Source organism: Bombina bombina, chromosome 2 (genome assembly GCF_027579735.1).
Source record: "Bombina bombina isolate aBomBom1 chromosome 2, aBomBom1.pri, whole genome shotgun sequence".
NCBI lineage: Eukaryota > Metazoa > Chordata > Amphibia > Anura > Bombinatoridae > Bombina > Bombina bombina.
In genome coordinates, this window is record NC_069500.1 from 149,605,451 (window position 1) to 149,626,746 (window position 21,296).

At 39.0% G+C, this 21,296-nt stretch overlaps 1 protein-coding gene across 1 annotated transcript in view; it reads left to right on the plus strand.

Annotated features, from left to right (window-relative positions):
- The window catches only part of SETD9 (SET domain containing 9), a 120,226-nt gene extending 111,457 nt beyond the window's left edge, over positions 1–8,769 (plus strand). The window contains exon 6 of the mRNA XM_053701288.1: positions 8,602–8,769. Coding sequence (XP_053557263.1) covers positions 8,602–8,737 — 136 coding nt within the window. The 3' untranslated portion in view covers positions 8,738–8,769. The remainder of the gene's footprint in view (positions 1–8,601) is intronic.
- Positions 8,770–21,296: the final 12,527 nt, after the last annotated feature.

The following is a 21,296-nucleotide window of genomic DNA, read 5'->3' on the forward strand; positions in this document are numbered from 1 at the left end:
CCATAATTTAAATGTTTAATAAAATACTCGTTTTTGGGATTTTGGTCCCATCTGGATTAACTTTTTTTGCACCCATTCTATGAGCTCTCTCTACTACTAATGGTAGCAGTTTTGGGTAAATCTTCTGCTGCAAAGTTTATTAGATTGTTAAAACTAGCATCTTCAGGGGGACCTCATCTTCTTACGGGAATGATTTTCTAAATCTTCAACTTTACTTAACATAAAATCTACTTGCTGTTTCATGACTTAAACCCTCCTGTTCAACCTGTTTGTCTTCCAAAGAGGAGATTCTTTGTTCTGCTTCTAAAATTCTATTTGTAAAGGATTTAACCTCATTGGATATGGTTTTGATTTCCTCTGTAAAATGTTTAACCCATGTGTCTTTATTCTTCCTAATCCTATTATCTTATGATGTTGTATCTAAAGAAGGATTTAACCTCATTGGATATGGTTTTGATTTCCTCTGTAAAATGTTTAACCCATGTGTCTTTATTCTTCCTAATCCTATTATCTTATGATGTTGTATCTAAAGAAGGTTAACTACTTGCTTTATTCTTCCTATCCTGTTGGTTCCTTTTGAAAGACATGGCTGGGGATTTACTTTTAATAGCAGACAAATATGTATGCATCAATAATTCCACCATTTACCATGATATATCCTATGTTTATCTTATTAGATTGTGTTTACAATTTTAATCTTATACCCAGCACCTTATACCTTTAAATTAGGTTACAATTTAATGTCAAAGGCATATCAAATGAGAAGACAAAAAAATTATTAAAATGTGTGTAAATAATTACAACGTGATGTCCCTTGGCTCTTCCTTGGAATATAGTACAGCAATATTTGTCCAGCAGGTGGGTATAGATACTAGTTAGTTTGGCATACAGATATGCCCTACAGCAGGGCCAACTTTACATCTTTCCCATCTCTTCCCTCCTATTTCTTCTTTCTTTTCCCCCTTTTTATCAGATAAAAGATGAGTTTGTATGGGTTTCACATCCACATTTTACCTTCTTGCATAAGGTTTAAGGGTGCATATAATAATATATCATCATTCACTCCCAAAATCAATTGACTCAGTCCTTCCTTAAGATAATCAGCCCATGCCTTTTCTTCTGACTAAAAAAGGCTAAATTATAAGAAAGAATAGTTTTTCAGTCCTAATTTACATTCACACTCTCATATAGCAACCGAACAATAATCAATATCTCTGACCATTAGGGTTATTCATATTCATTAAGTTACAATCTTCTATATATATATATTCAGTTTACATAATCTCTATTGACACTTCCCCTTTTCAGGGCTCTATATTGCAGCCGTTATCCCTTTTTACCTATATTTGACCGGCCCTAGGGACTTATACTTACCAGCCCTATTCAGATGATATACTCAGCTACCAATTGTCATATATTTAAGAATTCCATTCCCTAGCACCTCTGAACTTTACATAACGCTCGCCTTTTCAGCTTTCATTGCAGCACGTTGTGATCTCGTCAAGATCTTTCTTTCCATTTCTCTTTTACTTTTTAATACACATTTCTTATGGATCAGTATCTGGGTAAGAGCCAAAGATGGAGCGGATTGATCCGTGGTGTATACCGCTGATAAAGCTATAGTAACTCCGCATAGTTGCTTGCCTAGGAGAAAGGTTGGATTTCCTAATTCCACAGCGATTTGGCGGGAGCGTTCACACCAGCGTCTGCATGGTAAGGCACACCTCTTAGAAATGACCTCAAGAGCATGTATATGTTTGCTTAGATTTTAGTAAATAATATTGAAATTGCAGGTGACCATTGCTGTTACTTTGATCTCCTGACTAAATTATCATCAAGGGTAGTGACACGTGAAATAGGGGCCCATACAGACTTTTGGGGGTTATAATATAGATAGGAGTAGGCCCAATTGTGTAGTAACAGAAATAAAGGGAATTTTTTTTTCTTTCAAGGTGTTCAGTTACCACAGTGATCACTTGAATATTGACAAAATTCATATATGTTTTTTAAGAGGAATCCACAGGATATTTCAATTGTAAGTGATTCAGGTGATTTCTTGCCTTAAATAAAATAAAGACAAAAGAACATAGTTGAAGTATGTTTGAACTAGTGATAATTCACACAATTGTCCCGCCAAGGTGTTACTCACACTTTACAGAGCCACCCAGGCTCTGCAAGTAGACGCACACCCGGCTTTATACTGCCAGGTTTCCAGTATATCACCAAATAAGGCCGCTGCTTTAGAAGAATTTATTTTAAAAACCTTTAAAAACATATATAAAAAATCCACAAATGAGCCCCTTCACAAAATGTCTCTTGGGTATCTGTCCACCTAAGTTGCTGGGTGGGAGCGGATGGCGTGCTGAAATGCTATGCCTATAAGACCGCATGGTAAGTGAAACACCCGATACCTGTCCTGGTGACTAACAGTGGAGGCGTGGCTGTGATGTTCCAATGTACATTTCACCGTAAGCATACGGCTTTTACAAGGAAGTGATCTATGGTCATCATGAATTGACCCTCTTGGACCATAGGAAGAATGGAACAAATGGTTTCCCATTTTGAAGGACGATACCCTGAGAAATTTGTTGAGACACTTCAGGTCAAAAATGGGTTGAAAAGTTCCTTCTTTTTTGGGAATCACAAACAGATTTAATAAAATCTAGACCTGTTCTCTTACAGGGACTGGAACAAATCACCCCCCAGGTTCTGAACACAGTTCAAGAATGCCTCTCTTTTTACCGATCTGCAGATAGTCTTGAGAGGTCGAATCTGCCCCTGGGAGGGAAAGATTTGGAAATTATATTTTGTAACCCTGAGATAATGTCCACTGCCCAAGGATCTGAGACATCTCATATCTAAGCTTGACAAAACAGGGAAAGTCTGCCCCTTACTTGATCCCGCTCCCGACTTAGACTAAGCTGCAGGTTTCTTTGATTGCTTATCCTTGCTCCAGACTGATTGGGTTTCCAAGAAGACTGGACTGTTCCTGCTTGGAAGATGAAGCGAAAGACTTTTTGACCCTTGAAGTTACGAAAAGAACGAAAATTACTTTGATGTCCTTTAGGCCTGTTCTTGTTGTCTTGTGGTAGAAAAGACCCTTTTCCACCCATAATATCAGAAATAATTTCTGCCAGACCAGGTCCAAACAATGTTTTATCCTTGTAAGGAAGCGCCAGAAGCTTGGACTTAGAGGTAACATAGCTAACCAAGATTTCAGCCACAACGCCCTTCGGGCCTAAGAAGGTTGAAGCAAGACATCTTGACTCCCAGTCTAATAACTTGTATGTTAGCAACAGAAATGAAGGTATTGGCTAGTTTGAGAGCCTATCCTGGATTTCTTCCAACAGAGTCTCAGCTAAAATTGATTCAGACAAGGCATTGCACCAATAAAATGCAGCACTTTCAACTGTGCCAATACAAACTGCAGGTTGCCATTGAAGACCCTGAAGAAAATACATCTTTTTTTAAAATAAGACTCCAGCTTCTTGTCCATGGGATCCTTAAGTGCCTTAAATAGAAATAATCCCTTTTACTTAAGGGCACCATGCACCATCAATCTTTAATGGAGTCAGCAATAGGAAACATATTTTTTAAAGATGGGAGACAGGGAGAAAAGGTATACCCTGGCTTCTCCCATTCCTGTGAAATAATCTCCGTCACACGGTCTGGAACAGGAAACACTTCCACAGGGGAAGGGACATCATAGTATTTATTGTTTACTAGATTTCCTAGGGTTGACAACGACAGGAATATCGGAGTTGTCCAAAGTAGCTAATACCTCCTTTAATAGTACACAAAGGTGTTTAAGCTTAAATCTGAAGTTTACTTCTTCAGCATCAGACTAAGGAATTATACTGTCCGAATCAGTAATTTCCCCCTCAGAGGCTACCGAAGTATCCTCCCTCATCAGACTTATGAGAGAGTGCAAGCTGCATAGACACAGACGGAACAGACACCTTACGAGTCTTTAAATTTCCTCTTGCGCTTCCCAAACATGGGAAAAGCAGATAATGCCACCTTTGCCTAGACCTACCTTTGCAGCAATATCTGCAGGCAAATAAACTCATCCAGGAGGGCTGAGAGGAACTGCAGGGCACTGCATGTGACACCATTGAGGCTTGGGACGTTAAAGTAGAAAGCTGTGGCATTGCCTGAACATCATCATCCTGAGAGACATTTGGCTCAGCAGGCAAAATCTTATGTTTAAACAATTAGCACAAAATTGCATAGGTGAAAAAAATTTGGGGCCTCTAGACATAAATAAACACTTGTCCCAATGCTTGAGAATAAAATCTTTTTCCCCCACGAAACAAAAGAAAAATAAACGTGTCACTTAAAAATGGAAACCCTACTTTTTTAATCCAAGCGTTAATTTATCTCAACAAGAAGAAAAAACAACCTCTGGTCCTCTACACCCCAGACAGTCTGAGGTGCCCTACCTAACCGCAATCCAGAAGACAATCTGTGTAGAGAGACCTTGCTCGCAATCGACTTCTCTCCAGCCGATGCGAAAACACTCAAGGAAAACAGTGGAAGTGGAAGGGGAAGAGGGGACTCCCTTGAATTTTCGAAAGGAACGAAAATTACTCTGTCTACCCCTCTGCTTAGAAGTCTTATCCTGAGGTAGGAGATGACCCTTACCTCCTGTCAGAAATGATCTCTTTCAAGTCAGGCGCCGAATAGGGTCTTACCTTTGAAAGGAATAGCCAAAAGCTTGGATTTAGAGGACACATCCACAGTCCAAGATTTTAACCATAAGGCTCTGCGTGCTAAAATGGAAAAACCTGCATTTTTACCCGCCAATTTTGCAATTTGGAAAGCGGCATCCGTAACAAAAAGAATTTGCCAGCTTAAGGGCCTTAATTCTATCCATTATTTCCTCTAAAGGAGTCTCAGTCTTAAGAGACTCTTCTAAGGCATCAAACCAAAAAGCGGCCGCAGTGGTAACAGGTACAATGCAGGCCGTTGGTTGTAATAGAAAACCTTGATGAATAAACAGCTTTTTCAGAAGACCCTCCAACTTCTTGTCCATAGGGTCTTTGAAAGCACAGTCTGTTCCAGTAGGTCAGCCATGTTAAACAGAAAAACAAGGGCAATATAGGTCGTGTTAGATATATAAAATAACAAAAAAAGGTACTGTGTCTTTAAATTTAAAAAACTGTACTGTGCCTTTTAAATTTTAAAACGACATAATTTTTTCTTGCAAATGTGAAAAAACTATATACAATTTCTATGATATAAGTTTTATACTGCAAATTAACAATAATTAATATGTAGTTGCTATAGCCAGGTCTATTCACATTGTTAACAATTAAAGACCTTCTGCCAAAATTAACCCCTGCACCGGACCACAGCTCCGCTGTGGCGCCTACCTCACACCAACAAAATGGCCAATAAACACTGCCTAAGTCCGCTTGTGAGTAAGGCAAATCAAGTGGACCTAGGAAGCAACAGGAGCTCCTGTAGTACTCCCCCGTTGCTGAGACCGGAATATACAAGTGCGCAGCAAAGTGTGCGAAGTAAGCCCCGCCCTTCGTGGGCGTTATAGAGAAAAACCCAACGCAGCATTAAATTATCAATGTCGGGAAAACCAGAATCATTTAACAGCCAATGTGTTCCTCAAAGACAACCCTTGCCACAAATAAAGGTATAATAAAACCCTTTAAACACCATCTTTCTCCAGCGTCAGCCTGCTCAGAGGTGTGACCGTGTCTGATCCCTTAGCAAAAAAACGGATCGCATAAGTACACCAAATCATTGCATATTATACATCACTGCATTATTAAGTAAATAGTGATAATAAGAGGAACAGATAGTGGAATAAACCTTTTATTATGTAAGTTAATTACCTCACTTGTGTTGCAGCAGCTAACGTCCAGTCTGTTCTGAGCTACACTCTCCCCAGAAAACAAAAAGACTGTACTTACCATAGTGCTGATCCAAACCTGTCCCACATGAAGAAGAGGACTCTTTACATCACCTCCTGCAAGTCTGTGGGGGCAAATAGGATCTTATGTGACATCTTATAAGACCATTAGCAGGGCAGCACCAACATGGGGAGTGAAGTGATAATGTAGAAAACTACACAGTTCCCATTGCTGAAACTCTGATGCTCCACCCTGAGAAAAAATAGTACTCACTGGTCACCATTTGAAAATAATAAACTCTTGATTGAAGAATCTAAACTAACACCTCACTTTACCTCTTCCTATCACTTACACAGGCAAAGAGAATGACTGAGTGGGAGGGAAGGGAGGAGCTATATATATATATATATATATACAGCTCTGCTGTGGTGCTCTTTGCCTCCTCCTGCTGACCAGGAGGCGTAATCCCATAAGTAAGGATGAAATCCGTGGACTCGTCATATCTTGTAAAAGAAAAGAAAGTTCATGTGGTGACATAGCTTAGAGGTTTTATCCCTGGAATTTAAACACCAGGCCTTTTTCATATAAGAAATCCCTTCCCTCCAGATAATATAGGCAATGATTTTGACCCACTCCCATATAGCCTTTGAATGGTATATGATAGACCACTCCCTATTGAATTGTGCATACAATTGGAATACCAAATTAGCTTCTTCTCTCTCCCCCCTCCCCCACTGTTAAAAAATACAGTGCAAAGTTAAAATGTAATAAAACTTAATCTAAAGTAAAATAAAAGCAAAATTTATGCTTACCTGATCAATTTCTTTCTTTCCGGGCATGGAGAGTCCAAGATGTCATTACAATTACTAGTGGAATATTCAACTCCTGGCCAGCAGAAGAAGGCAAAGAGCACCCCAGCAAAGCTGTTAAGTGTAACTTCCCTTACCCATAATCCCCAGTCATTCAACCGAAGGAAAATGGAAAAAGAAGAAACACAAAAGGTGAAAAGGTGCCTAAGGTTTTAAAAAAATAAAAACACCTGCCAAATTATAATGAAAAAAAAAAGAGGGTGGGGTCATGGACTCTCCATGCCTGGAAAGAAAGACATTTATCAGGTAAGCATTTTGTTTTCTTTCCTATGGCATGGGGAGTCCACAACAACATTCCAATTACTAGTGGGAACCAGTACCCAAGCTAGAGGACACAGAATGAACAGGGAGGGAAAACAAGGCAGAAGGACCTAAAACAGAAGGCACCACCACCCTAAAGAACCTATCTCCCAAAAGAGGCCTCAGCCAAGGCAAAAGTATCAAATTTGTAGAATTTTTAAAAAGTATGCAAAGAAGACAATGTTGCTGCCTTGCAAATCTGTTCCACAGAAGATTCATTTTTGAAAGCCTAAGGTGAAAAGACAGCCCTAGGAGGTTGCTGTCCAGCAGTCTCATAAGCAAAAGGAATCATACTTCTTAACCGGAGGGAAAGAGTAGTAGAAGTGGCCTTCTGACCCTTACGTTTTCCAGAGAACGACAAACAGGGTAGAATATTGCTGAAAATCTTTAGTAGCTTGTAGGAAACATTTTAGAGCACGCACAATATCCAGGTTATGCAATTCCTTATGAGAAGAAGGATTAAGACAAAACGAAGGACAACAATTTCCTGATTAATCTTTTGATCCGACACCACCTTAGGGAGAAACCCTAATTTAGTATGAAGGATTGCCTTATCTGCATGAAAAATAAGGTACGGGGAAATCACACTGCAGAGCTGAAAGCTAAGAAACTCTGCGAGCAGAAGAATTAGCAAGGAAATATAAAATTGTTATCTTGGAAAGTTTTGTATCAACAACATGCATCGGCTCAAATGGAGCCTACTGCAAAACTTAAAGAAGTAGGTTAAGGCTCCAAGAAGGAACAACAGGTTTAAATGCAGGCCTGATTCTGACTGTGGCCTGAACAAAAGCTTGAACATCTGGTAAATCTGCCAGACGTTGCAAAAGACTTGCAAAAAAATAGACAGTGCAGAAATCTGATCTTTTAGAGTACTAACTGACAAACCTTTCTCCAGTCCTTCCTGAATATCAGGGTATCTGTGAGTAACATTAAATAAACTACAGATGTATTGTAGAATCTAATATTTCATTTTTTTTGTAGCTAAAAACCTAATTTGATGTGAATTGGTCTCATAACAGACCAGCCCCAACCCCCCTTTTTCCTGATTACAATACATCCAAATGAGAACAAAGTGAAAACATTTGGTCTCATTAGTTCAGGCAGTTATTTCAAAGAGATGTTTAATATATGGCTGCTCTGTTTAAAGTTGATTTCCTGCCCAAGATGGGTAATAACTTATCAGACCCCTGTAAGAACAGTCGCTAGGTCTGGGAAAAATCTCTTTGAAGCTTAAACATATTCAAAAAATTAATTACCCCTGCTGTGTTTGAATACATGAAGCTCAGACATACGTCTCAAATGGGAAAATAGCCAGAGCTGGTTACCCCTGCTGTGTTAGATACACAGCTGAACTGAGCCAAGCAGAACACATTATATTGTAACTGAAATCATTTTAAATTACAACTTGTGTTTAATGTAAAGTAAAATATTGTATAAAAATGTATACTTCCATGGATCTGAGAAATGCATTCAGATTTGTAATAAATTAAATGAATAACTACATTAGTATATATAAATTCTTAAATCATTCCAAAATGAATAATTTTTTCTTTGTTTTCCAGAAATCTAGTGAACATTACAGGAAGCACTGAGGTGAAGATGAGATTTCTAGATAAGATGCGACTAGGAAATGAAATATGTGCCAGTATATCAAATAAGCTGATATACAGAATACATCAGACATATATATTTCATTGATTGATACTACTAGTCCCTCATAAAATACAACTTTTAAGACATCTTCTAGAATATGATAAAAACATAATTTATGTAAGAACTTACCTGATAAATTCATTTCTTTCATATTAGCAAGAGTCCATGAGCTAGTGACGTATGGGATATACATTCCTACCAGGAGGGGCAAAGTTTCCCAAACCTCAAAATGCCCATAAATACACCCCTCAACCACACCCACAAATCAGTTTTAAACGAATAGCCAAGAAGTGGGGTGATAAGAAAAAGAGCGAAAGCATAAAAAATAAGGAATTGGAATAATTGTGCTTTATAAAAAAATCATAACCACCACAAAAAGGGCGGGGACTCTTGCTAATATGAAAGAAATGAATTCATCAGGTAAGTTCTTACATAAATTATGTTTTCTTTCATGTAATTAGCAAGAATCCATGAGCTAGTGACGTATGGATAATGACTACCCAAAGATGTGGATCTTCCACGCAAGAGTCACTAGAGAGGGAGGGAAAAAATACAGACAGCCAATTCCGCTGAAAATAATCCACCACCCAAAATAAGTTTAATATTAAAAATATAAGCAGGAAGATTCAAACTGAAACAGCTGCCTGAAGTACTTTTCTACCAAAAACAGCTTCAGGAAGAAGAAAACACATAAAAATGGTAGGAATTTAGTAAAAGTATGCAAAGAAGACCAAGTTGCTTGCTTTGCAAATCTGATCAACCGAAGCTTCATTCCTAAACGCCCAGGAAGTAGAAACTGACCTAGTAGAATGAGCTGTAATCCTCTGAGGCGGAGTTTTACCCGTCTCAACATAGCATGATGAATTAAAGATTTCAACCAAGATGCCAAAGAAATGGCAGAAGCTTTCTGGCCTTTTCTAGAACCAGAAAAGTGACAAATAGACTAGAAGTCTTTCGGAAAGTTCTTAGTAGCTTCAACATTAATATTTCAAAGCTCTAACAACATCCAAAGAATGCAATGATTTCTCCTTAGAATTCTTAGGATTAGGGCATAATGAAGGAACCACAATTTCTCTACTAATGTTGTTGGAATTCACAACCTTAGGTAAAAATTTAAAAGAAGTTCGCAACACCTCCTTATCCTGATGAAAAATCAGAAAAGGAGACTCACAAGAAAGAGCAGACAATTCAGAGACTCTTCTGGCAGAAGAGATGGCCAAAAAGGAACAAAACATTCAAGAAAGTAATTTAATGTCAATGAATGCATAGGTTCAAACGAAGGAGCTTGAAGAGCCCCAGAACCAAATTCAAACTCCAAGGAGGAGAAATTGACTTAATTACAGGTTTTATATGAACCAAGGCTTGTACAAAACAATGAATATCAGCGGAAGATTAGCAATCTTCTGTGAAAAAGAACAGAAAGAGCAGAGATTTGACCTTTCAAGGAACTTGCGGACAAACCTTTATCTAAACCATCCTGAAGAAACCTGTAAAATTCTCGGAATTCTAAAAGAATGCAGGAAAAATGATGAGAAAGACACCAAGAAATATAAGTCTTCCAGACTCTATAATATATCTCTCTAGATACAGATTTACGAGCCTGTAACATAGTATTAATCACAGAGTCAGAGAAACCTCTTTGACCAAGAATCAAGCGTTCAATCTCCATACCTTTAAATTTAAGGATTTGAGATCCTGATGGAAAAAAGGACATTGCGACAGAAGGTCTGGTCTTAACGGAAAGAGTCCACGGTTGGCAAGAGGCCATCCGGACAAGATCCGCATACCAAAACCTGTGAGGCCATGCTGGAGCTACCAGCAGAACAAACGAGCATTCCTTCAGAATCTTGTGATTACTCTTGGAAGAAGAAATAGAGGCGGAAAGATATAGGCAGGATGATACTTCCAAAGGTAAGTGATAATGCATCCACTGCCTCCGCCTGAGGATCCCGGGATCTGGACAGATACCTGGGGAAGTTTCTTGTTTAGATGGAGAAGCCATCAGATCTATTTCTGGAAGTTCCCACATTTGAACAATCTGAAGAAATACCTCTGGGTGAAGAGACCATTCGCCCGGATGCAACGTTTGGCGGCTGAGATAATCCGCTTCCCAATTGTCTATACCTGGGATATGAACCTCAGAGATTAGACAGGAGCTGGATTCCGCCCAAACCAGAATTCGAGATACTTCTTTCCTAGCCAGAGGACTGTGAGTCCCTCCTTGATGATTGATGTATGCCACAGTTGTGACATTGTCTGTCTGAAAACAAATGAACGATTTTCTCTTCAGAGAGGCCCAAGACTGAAGAGCTCTGAAATTGCACGGAGTTCCAAAATATTGATCGGTAATCTCACCTCCTGAGATTCCCAAAACCCCTTGTTGCCGTCAGAGACCCCCACACAGCTCCCCCAACCTGTAAGACTTGCATCTGTTGAAATTACAGTCCAGGTCGGAAAGAACAAAATGAAGCCCCCTGAACTAAACGATGGTGATCTGTCCACCACGTCAGAGAGTGTCGTACAATCGGTTTTAAAGATATTAATTGAGATATCTTTGTGTAATCCCTGCACCATTGGTTCAGCATACAGAGCTGAAGAGGTTGCATGTGGTAACGAGCAAAGGGGATCGCGTCCGATGCAGCAGTCATAAGACCTAGAATTTCCATGCATAAGGCTACCGAAGGGAATGATTGTGACTGAGGTTTCGACAAGCTGAAATCAATTTTAGACATCTCTTGTCTGTCAAAGACAGAGTCATGGACACTGAATCTATCTGGAAACCCAAAAAGGTTACCCTTGTCTGAGGAATCAATGAACTTTTTAGTGAATTGATCCTCCAACCATGATCTTGAAGAAACAACACAAGTCGATTTGTATGAAATTCTGCTAAATGTGAAGACTGAGCAAGTACCAAGATATCGTCCAAATAAGGAAATACCACAGTACCCTGTTCTCTGATTACAGACAGAAGGGCACCGAGAACCTTTGTAAAATTCTAGGTAGCTGTTGCTAGGCCCAAACGGCAGAGCCACAAACTGGTAATGCTTGTCCAGGAAGAGAATCTCAGAAACTGATAGTGAGCTGGATGAATCGGAATATGCAGATATGCTTCCTGTAAATCATTGTAGACAATATAATGGCCCTTGCTGAACAAAAGGCAGGATAGTCCTTACAGTTACATTTTGAATGTTGGTATCCTTACATAACGATTCAATATTTTTTAGATCAGAAATGGTCTGAAGGAATTCTCCCTTCTTTGGTTACAATGAAGAGATTCGAATAAAACCCCAGCCCTGTTCCAGAACTGGAACTGGCATAATTACTCCAGCCAACTCTAGATCTGAACACATTTCAGAAATGCTTGAGCTTTCGCTGGGTTTACTGGGACACGGGAAAGAAAAAAATCTCTTTGCAGGAGGTCTTATCTTGAAACCAATTCTGTACCCTTCTGAAACAATGTTCTGAATCCAAAGATTGTGAACAGAATTGATCCAAATTCTCTTTGAAAAAAACGTAATCTGCCCCCTACCAGCTGAGCTGGAATGAGGGCCGCACCTTCATGTGGACTTAGAAGCTGGCTTTGCTTTTCTAGAAGGCTTGGATTTATTCAGACTGGAGATGGTTTCCAAACTGAAATGCTCCTGAGGATGAAGGATCATGCTTTTGTTCCTTTGTTGAACGAAAGGAACGAAAATGATTATTAGCCTGTTTTTACCCTTAGATTTTTTATCCTGTGGTAAAAAAGTTCCTTTCCCACCAGTAACAAGTTGAGATAATAGAATCCAACTGAGAACCAAAATTTTTTATTACCCTGGAAAGAAAGGGAAAGTAGAGTCGATTTAGAAGACATATCAGCATTCCAAGTTTTAAGCCATAAAGCTCTTCTAGCTAAAATAGCTAGAGACATAAACCTGACATCAACTCTGATAATATCAAAAATGGCATCACAGATAAAATTATTTGCATGTTGAAGAAGAATAATAATGTATGAGAATCATGATCTGTTACTTGTTGCGCTAAAGTTTCCAACCAAAAAGTTGAAGCTGCAGCAACATCCGCCAAAGATATAGCAGGTCTAAGAAGATTACCTGAACACAAATAAGCTTTTCTTAGAAAGGATTCAATTTTCCTATCTAAAGGATCCTTAAAGGAAGTACCATCTGCCGTAGGAAAAGTAGTATGTTTAGCAAGGGTAGAGATAGCCCCATCAACTTTAGGGATTTTGTCCCAAAACTCTAATCTGTCAGACGGTACAGGATATATTGCTTAAAATCGTTTAGAAGGAGTAAATGAATTACCCAAATTATTCCATTCCCTGGAAATTACTTCAGAAATAGCACCAGGAACAGGAAAAACTTCTGGAACTACAGGAGATTTAAAGACCTTGTCTAAACGTTTAGATTTAGTATCAAGAGGACCAGAATCCTCAATTTCTAATGCAATTAGAACTTCTTTAAGTAAAGAACGAATAAATTCCATTTTAAATAAATATGAAGATTTATCAGCATCAACCTCTGAAGCAGAATCCTCTGAACCAGAAGAATCAGAATGATGATGTTCATTTAAAAATTCATCTGGATAAAGAGAAGTTTTAAAAGACCTTTTATGTTTACTAGAAGGAGGAATAACAGACATAGCCTTCTTAATGGATTCAGAAACAAAAATCTCTTATGTTATCAGTAACACTCTGAACATTAGATGTTGATGGACTGCAACTGGTAATGGTTATTTTACTAAAGGAAATATTTTCTGCATTAACAAGTTTGTCATGACATTTAATACAAACAACAGCTGGAGGAACAGCTACCAAAAGTTTACAACAGATACACTTAGCTTTGGTAGTTCCAGCACCAGGCAGCGATTTTCCTGAAGTATCTTCTGACTCAGATGCAACATGAGACATCTTGCAATATGTAAGAGAAAAAACAACATATAAAGCAAATTGATCAAAATTCCTTAAATGACAGTTTAAGGAATGGGAAAAAATGCCCAAAGAACAAGCTTCTAGCAACCAGAAGCAATGAAAAATGAGACTTAAATAATGTGGAGACAAAAGCCACGCCCATATTTTTTTTAGCGCCAAATAAGACGCCCACATTTATTTGGCGCCTAAATGCTTTTTGCGCGCCAAAAATGACGCCACATCCCGGAACGCCGACATTTTTGACGCAAAAAGAACGTCAAAAAATGACGCAATTCCGGCGACACGTATGACGCCGGAAACAGAAAAGATTTTTTGCGCCAAAAAAGTCTGCGCCAAGAATGACGCAATAAAATGAAGCATTTTCAGCCCCCGCAAGCCTAACAGCCCACAGGGAAAAAGTCAAATTTTTTAAGGTAAGAAAAAATGATTGATTCAAATGCATTATCCAAATATGAAACTGACTGTCTGAAAATAAGGAATGTTTGAACATCCTGAGTCAAGGCAAATAAATGTTTGAATACATATATTTAGAACTTTATAAAAAAGCGCCCAACCATAGCTTAGAGTGCTCACAGAAAATAAGACTTACTTACCCCAGGACACTCGTCTACATGTTGTAGAAAGCCAAACCAGTACTGAAACGAAAATCAGCAGAGGTAATGGTATATATATAAGAGTATATCGTCGATCTGAAAAGGGAGGTAAGAGATGAATCTCTACGACCGATAACAGAGAACCTATGAAATAGACCCCGTAGAAGGAGATCACTGCATTCAAATAGGCAATACTCTCCTCACATCCCTCTGACATTCACTGCACGCTGAGAGGAAAACCGGGCTCCAACTGTTGCGGAGCGCATATCAACGTAGAATCTAGCACAAACTTACTTCACCACCTCCATAGGAGGCAAAGTTTGTAAAACTGATTTGTGGGTGTGGTGAGGGGTGTATTTATGGGCATTTTGAGGTTTGGGAAACTTTGCCCCTCCTGGTAGGAATGTATATCCCATACGTCACTAGCTCATGGACTCTTGCTAATTACATGAAAGAAATAAAATACTGATGTTTCATATTAAAAGAATCAGAAAAAAATGGCGCTATATGGTCCCATCTATATTAAAATTGTAAGTGATTGTTACTGGAAATTAAAGTATTTGATAAACATTTTTAAGGTTCAATAATTAAGCTGTTGGCAATGTTGATGTTGAGACTGCATTTGTGATTGCTGCCCCCTAGGGGATTAAAAATTGTATGACAGCCAAATGGATTGACTACTAGAACACATGCAAATCCAAATGAACCAATGAGAGGGACAAGCTCCGAGGGCCAATGGAAAGACAGCTCCGTTAAGGACCTATCGAATTTCTCACCAATGATTAGAATAAGAAAAGGGGGGTATATCACATGATATAACCTCATGCAAGGAGAGAGAAAAAAAAGTCTTTTTGCCTGCTAACTTTTGACTGAAAACTTTGCTGCCAATTTTGAGACACAGTCACTATCAGCAAAACCTGGGACTAACTTCTTGGTCCATATTGCAATACCTTTCTTCATATGAGGTGACCTGAATCTACTTGGAAAAGGGAACATTTAATTTGGTTCATGTGGTGATGTATGACTGTTCTATATTTTTAATATTTTAAACAAAGGTATTCTAAGACTTTAGTCAGATTGCAGCTATACAGATATATATATATATATCTTCTGGTGTTTTAATTAAAGTTATATAGAATCATTTGTGGGCTAAGTAACAATCCATACCTTGGTGTATCTCATTATGATATATTAATGAAACTCTGATTTGGGAGATTATTGTGAACAAGGTAATTTGTAAAGGTATATTTTTATGATCTTTATATAGAATATTATAACAGCATAAGTGTGGATCATTTGATTCATAATCTGGTTCCTATAAATATAATTCAATGTGTTTATAACTAACTAATATAAAGAATTTAGGAATAAAATATTGATTTGAATTGTTTTGTATATGCATTTTATTGGGGGTTTGTTTTAAAGAATAATTTTGAAATAAATTGTATTATAACCCTGCTATATACTGACATGAAGAAAAGATAAAATTTGAGGAATCCTCATCCAACTCCAGGAAAATCCTATAGCTTCACACCAAAAAAGGTATTTACGCCATATTTTAATGGTAAATCCTGCTAGTAACTGGTTTACAAGCCTGAAGTATAGTATCAATGATCACTTCCGAAAAACCACGTCTAGACAGGGCTAGGCATTTAATCTTCAAGCAGTCAGCTTTAGAAAATCTAGATTTAGATGAAGGAATGGACCCTGAATTAGAAGGTCCTTCCTCAGAGGTAACCTACATGGTGGAAGAGATGACATCTTCACCAGATCCTGCAAGGCCAGGCAGGAGATATTAGAATCACAGACTCGCTCTCCTGCTTGATGCAAGCAATGACTCGTGGAAGGAGAGCAAAAGAAGGAAACATGTATGCTAGGCCGAAATCCCAAGGAACTGCCAGGGTTCTATCAGAGCCGCCTGAGGATCTCTTAAACTTGAACCATACTCAGGAAGCTTGGAGTTTTGATGAGATGCTATCAGATCCAACTCCGGAACCCCCACCCCACTTGAGGGTTATCCTTGAGAACACTTCCAGATGGAGAGCCCACTCCCCGGGATAAAAAAAAAATATGTCTGTTAAGAAAATCCGCCTCCCAATTGTCCACCCCTGGAATGTGGATGGCAGATAGAAGACAATCGTGAGCTTCCACCCACTGCAGAATGCTAGTCACCTCCTTCATAGCCACTCCTTCATAGCCAAGGAACTCAGAGTTTTTCCCTGGGGGTTAATGTAAGCCACTGAGGTGGTGATGTCCAACTGAAATCTGATAAACCGGACTAAAAAGATAATTGAGGCCAATATATCAAGGCATTGAAGATTGCTCTCAACTCCAAGATGTTTATGGGAAAAGAAGATTCTTCCCAAGACCACAGGCCCTGAGCTTTTAGAGAACTCCAAACAGCTCCCCAGCCTAACAGGCTAGCGTCCATAGTCACAATCACCCAGGAAGGTCTCAGGAAGCAAGTACCCTGAGACAGAATTTCCTGTGAAATCCACCATGACAGAGTCTCTTGATAGGGGGTCCAGATTTATCCTCTGCGATAAATCTGAATGGTCTCCGTTCCATTGACTGAGTAAGCAAAGCTGGAACGGTCGCAGATGGAACCAAGCAAAAGGAATGATGCCCATAGAAGCCACCATCAGACCAATCACCTCCATGCATTGAGCCACTGACGGACAAAAGGCAGACTGGAGAGAAAGACTTGAAGACTTGAAGCAATAAGTTTGGATTTTCTGACGTCCATCAAGAAAATCATCATGGACAGGGAATCTATGATTGTCCCTAGGAAACACACTCTTGAAGCTTGAAGAGAACCCTTTTCCAGATTCACCTTCCACCCGTGGGAACGTAGAAAAGACAACAACATCCCTGTATGAGATTTTGCTAGATGAAAAGATGACGCCTGAGTCAACTAAATAAGGCACCACAGCAATTCCCTGGGATCTGTTCACTGTCAAAAAGGCTCCCAGAACCTTTGTGAATATTCTGGGAGCTAAAGCAAGACCAAAACAGAAGGGCAATAAACTGGAAATGCTTGTCCAGAAAGGCAAACCTTAGAAACTGGAGATCCATCTCCGGTGATGATCCCTGTGAATGGTAGCATGAATGGTCATCATGAACTGACCTTCCTGAACCAATGGAAGAAGGGAACTAATAGTTTCTATCTTGAAGGACGGAACCCTGAGGAACTTGATGAGACACTTTAAGTCTAGGGTGGGACGTTCCCTCCTCTTTGGGAACCACAAATAGATTTGAATAGAATCCTTGACCTTGTTCCTCTAGAGGGACTGGTACAATAACTCTCAGGGAGGAAAGGTCCTCTATGCAATTTAAGAAGACCTTTCTCTTAAAGGGGCATATAACAGCTCTGTCACAGCCGTGCCAGGATTTGAACCTGGGTATCCTGGTTCCCAGTCCGTTTCTCTATTCCTGCATCACCAGAGGGCTTTTTGGTTTGAGGATAGTCTTGACAGGAGAAATCTGCCCCTTGGAGGGCAAGATCTGAATCCTATGTTGTAACCCTGAGATACTTAGTCCACAGCCCACAGATCTGGGACATGCGTATCCAAGCCAGATTAAAAAGAGAAAGCCTGCCCCCCCACATGATCCAAAATCGTATCAGGGGGCAGACCTGATTTTGATTCAGCAGAAGGTTTCATGATCTGCTTTCCCTTATTCCAAGGCTGGCTGGATTTCCAATTGGACCTGGATTGGAAGAAGAGGAGGACTTCTGTCATTTAAAAATGCGAAAGGAACGAAAATTAGAAGTCTGTCGACCCTTAGGACTATTCTTCTTGCCCCGAGGTAGGAAAGATCCCTTTCCACCCAAAATAATTTAAATGATTTCCGCCAAACGAGGCCCAGAGTTTTACCCTTATAAGCTAAAGCCAATAGCTTGCTCTTAGAAGAAACATCAGCCGATGAAGATTTTAACCATAAAGCTCTGCGAGCTAGAACACTGAAGCTAGACCTCTCAGATCCCAGTCAAATTACCTACATAATAGCATTGAGATAAAGGTATTGGCCAGATTAAGAATTTTGATCCCATCTTGGATCTCCTCTATTGTATTCTTTTGATATCAGATCAGACAAGGCATTCCACCAATAAGATGCTGCTCCCGCAAGTGTAGCAATACTTGCCACAGGTTGGCACTGTAATCCTTGATGGATGTGAGGAAAGAAGAGGAATCACCTCAGCGTGAAAAATCACCTCAGCGTGAGAAAGAACAGCATAGATTCATATGCAGAAAAATGCAATTAACCCTTAGAGTATTAAGGACATAAGAGAATATCTATATAAATATATAGAAAATCCAGCCTTTTATTGTAAAAATGGGATAACCCTAATGTGCTCATTTACAGAACACAAAGATACTCCTATTAATTTTTCTTCGTTCTCTTGCTATCTTTATTGGAAAAAGAAGGCATCTAAGCTAAGGAGCCAGACAATTTTTGGTTCAGACCATGGACAGCACTTGTTTATTGGTTAGTGAATTTATCCACCAATCAGCAAGAACAACCCAGGTTGTTCACCAAAAATGGTCTGGCATCTAAACGTATATTCTTGCTTTTCAAATAAAGATACCAAGAGAATGAGAACATTTTGATAATAGGAGTAAATTAGAAAGTTGCTAAAAATTGTATGCTCTATCTGAATCAGAAAAGGAAAAATTTTGGGTTCAGTGTCCCTTTAAGCTCCTTGAATATACAAAGAACCACAAATGGAGTCCTCAATCAGAAATAAACTCATGAGAGATTTTTTGTTGAAGGAAAACTGATATCAATAACAGACACCAGATGGCAACATTGATCAACTTATTTTCTAACAAACTTAACAAAGAAAACAAGCTTGTACACTATAAAATAAATGCAAATAAGTATGAACTCTTAATAAAAGAATAATAAATAGATAAATAATATGTACATGTCACCATACCCACTCAGCCTTGTGGGTTGGGGAAACTGTACCGGCAGGTTACTGTGCAGCGCAAGATTAACATAAACCCCCAGGGAGTTAAAAAGCATGCCAGCTCTACTGATCTTACTAGGTGGAAAAGGTATCAGAAAAGCCTGTATCTTAAATATCAAACATTATTCCACCACCGGCCGTCTCAAGTCCTAAACCAAATATACAGTACATGGGTTCTGAGGACTGTATAGCGATCATATAACTTACTGACCTTCCTGAAACAGATCTAAGTATAGGCCCAAACCAATGTAAGGTACATACAACCTGATGTGACCCTTCGCGAGATCAGATGTGCTGCTAAGTATAGCGCAGCCCTACACACTCGCACCATCTTGTCTCCCTCAACGGTTATTTGACAAGTGAGTCACAAACAACCCGGTTCTAGGTGGGAAAGAAATCTTTACTCTCCCGCCGCTGAGACACTGAGGAAGCTTAGGGCAGCGGTTCACGCCAGATACTTGTCCCTAACAATTGAGGAAGTTAGAAATAAAAAGGCCAGTAAATATAAACTGCTACAAACTATGCTGATAAAGGGAAACCCTCTGAAAAAAAAACTATACAGCCTGTTTGGTTCACCAATAAAAAGGTAAAAAAAAAAACCCTTCTTGAAACCGGAACTTCAAGGCTAAAAATAGAAGGGAAAACAGAAACCCCATTAGGAGCTCTGTTTCCCAGATGTCGACTAGATAAAAGTTGCCACAGACACCCTTCCCTACACTAAAGGGAGTCAGTTTAACTGTAGCAGGAGTATTAAAACCCCCAACCTGCTCAAAAGGCCAAAATAAAATATCCTGAGCACAGGATAAATTATGCTTACCTGATAATTTAATTTCCATATTTACGAGGAGAGTCCATGGATTCATTCATTACTTGTGGGAATACAGAACCTGGCCACCAGGAGGCGGCAAAGACACCCCAGCCAAAAGGCTTAAATACCTCCCCCACACTGCAAATCTCCTAGTCATTCTTTGCCTTTCGTCACAGGAGGTTGGCAGAGAAGTGTCGGAAGATTCAGAGTAGATAGCAGACATAGACTTTTCTATAGCTGCAGCAATATAATTATTTACATCTGCAGGAATATCAGGTACATTAGATGTTGAAGGAACAACAGACAATGTATTTGTATTAATAGAAACATCAGCTTGTCATGACAGATGCCACATAATTGAGCTGAAGAAACATCAGCTAATTTACAACAGAAACACTTAGATTTGGTAGAACTGTGTTCAGGCAGCATGGTTTCTACAGCAACATCAGAGGCAGCATCAGACATCTTGCAAAAAGTAAAAAAACCCCATTTAAAACAAAAATATCCAATTTCCTCATATAGCAGTTTCAGGAATGGGAAAAATGCTTATGCTAAAGTATACGCAAAAAAAAGTATCTTAGCTCTTTAAGATATAAAGAGAACCAGAAGCATTAAAAGGAAGAGGGGTAATATACAAATAATTTTTTTGGCGCCAAGTATGACGCAAAAGGAAGTGAAAATGTTATTTTTTGTGCAAAAGCTAACACCAGGAAATGATGCAACTCATGTCATAACAAGCGTGACTTTGTGCCAAAAGAAGTAACTTCAACAAAGACGCAGGATATGACGAGACTTGCATCACAGACGCAACTTCGCACCAAAATTTGTTTCGGGGCAAGAAAGACGCAATAAAAAAAACACAGCATTTTGCGTCCTCACAATCCTAGTTTGCCCGTAAAAAATTTAGAAAACAAAGCCAAATTAGAAGAACTGGAACCCCAGGTAAGAAAAATAATCTTCCCAAACATAATTTCCATACTGAAACTGATAGTCTGCTTATATTTGCCATGAGTCAGGTCTATGTATATTTCCCTTTTTTGCAAACACACTTTTTAAACTTTACAATATAATATATAAAGCGCCAAATATAGCTGAGTGTCTTAAAAAAAAAATGATACATACTTACCAGAAGACACCCATCCACATATAGCAGACAGCCAAAGCAGTACTGAAAAATATCAGCAGAGGTAATGGTATAAGAGTAGAACGTCGATCTGAAAAGTGAGGCAGGGAATGAATCCCTGCGACCGCTTACAGAGAGCCTTTGAATAGATTTCCCATGAGTGAAACCATAAAAACAGGCAATA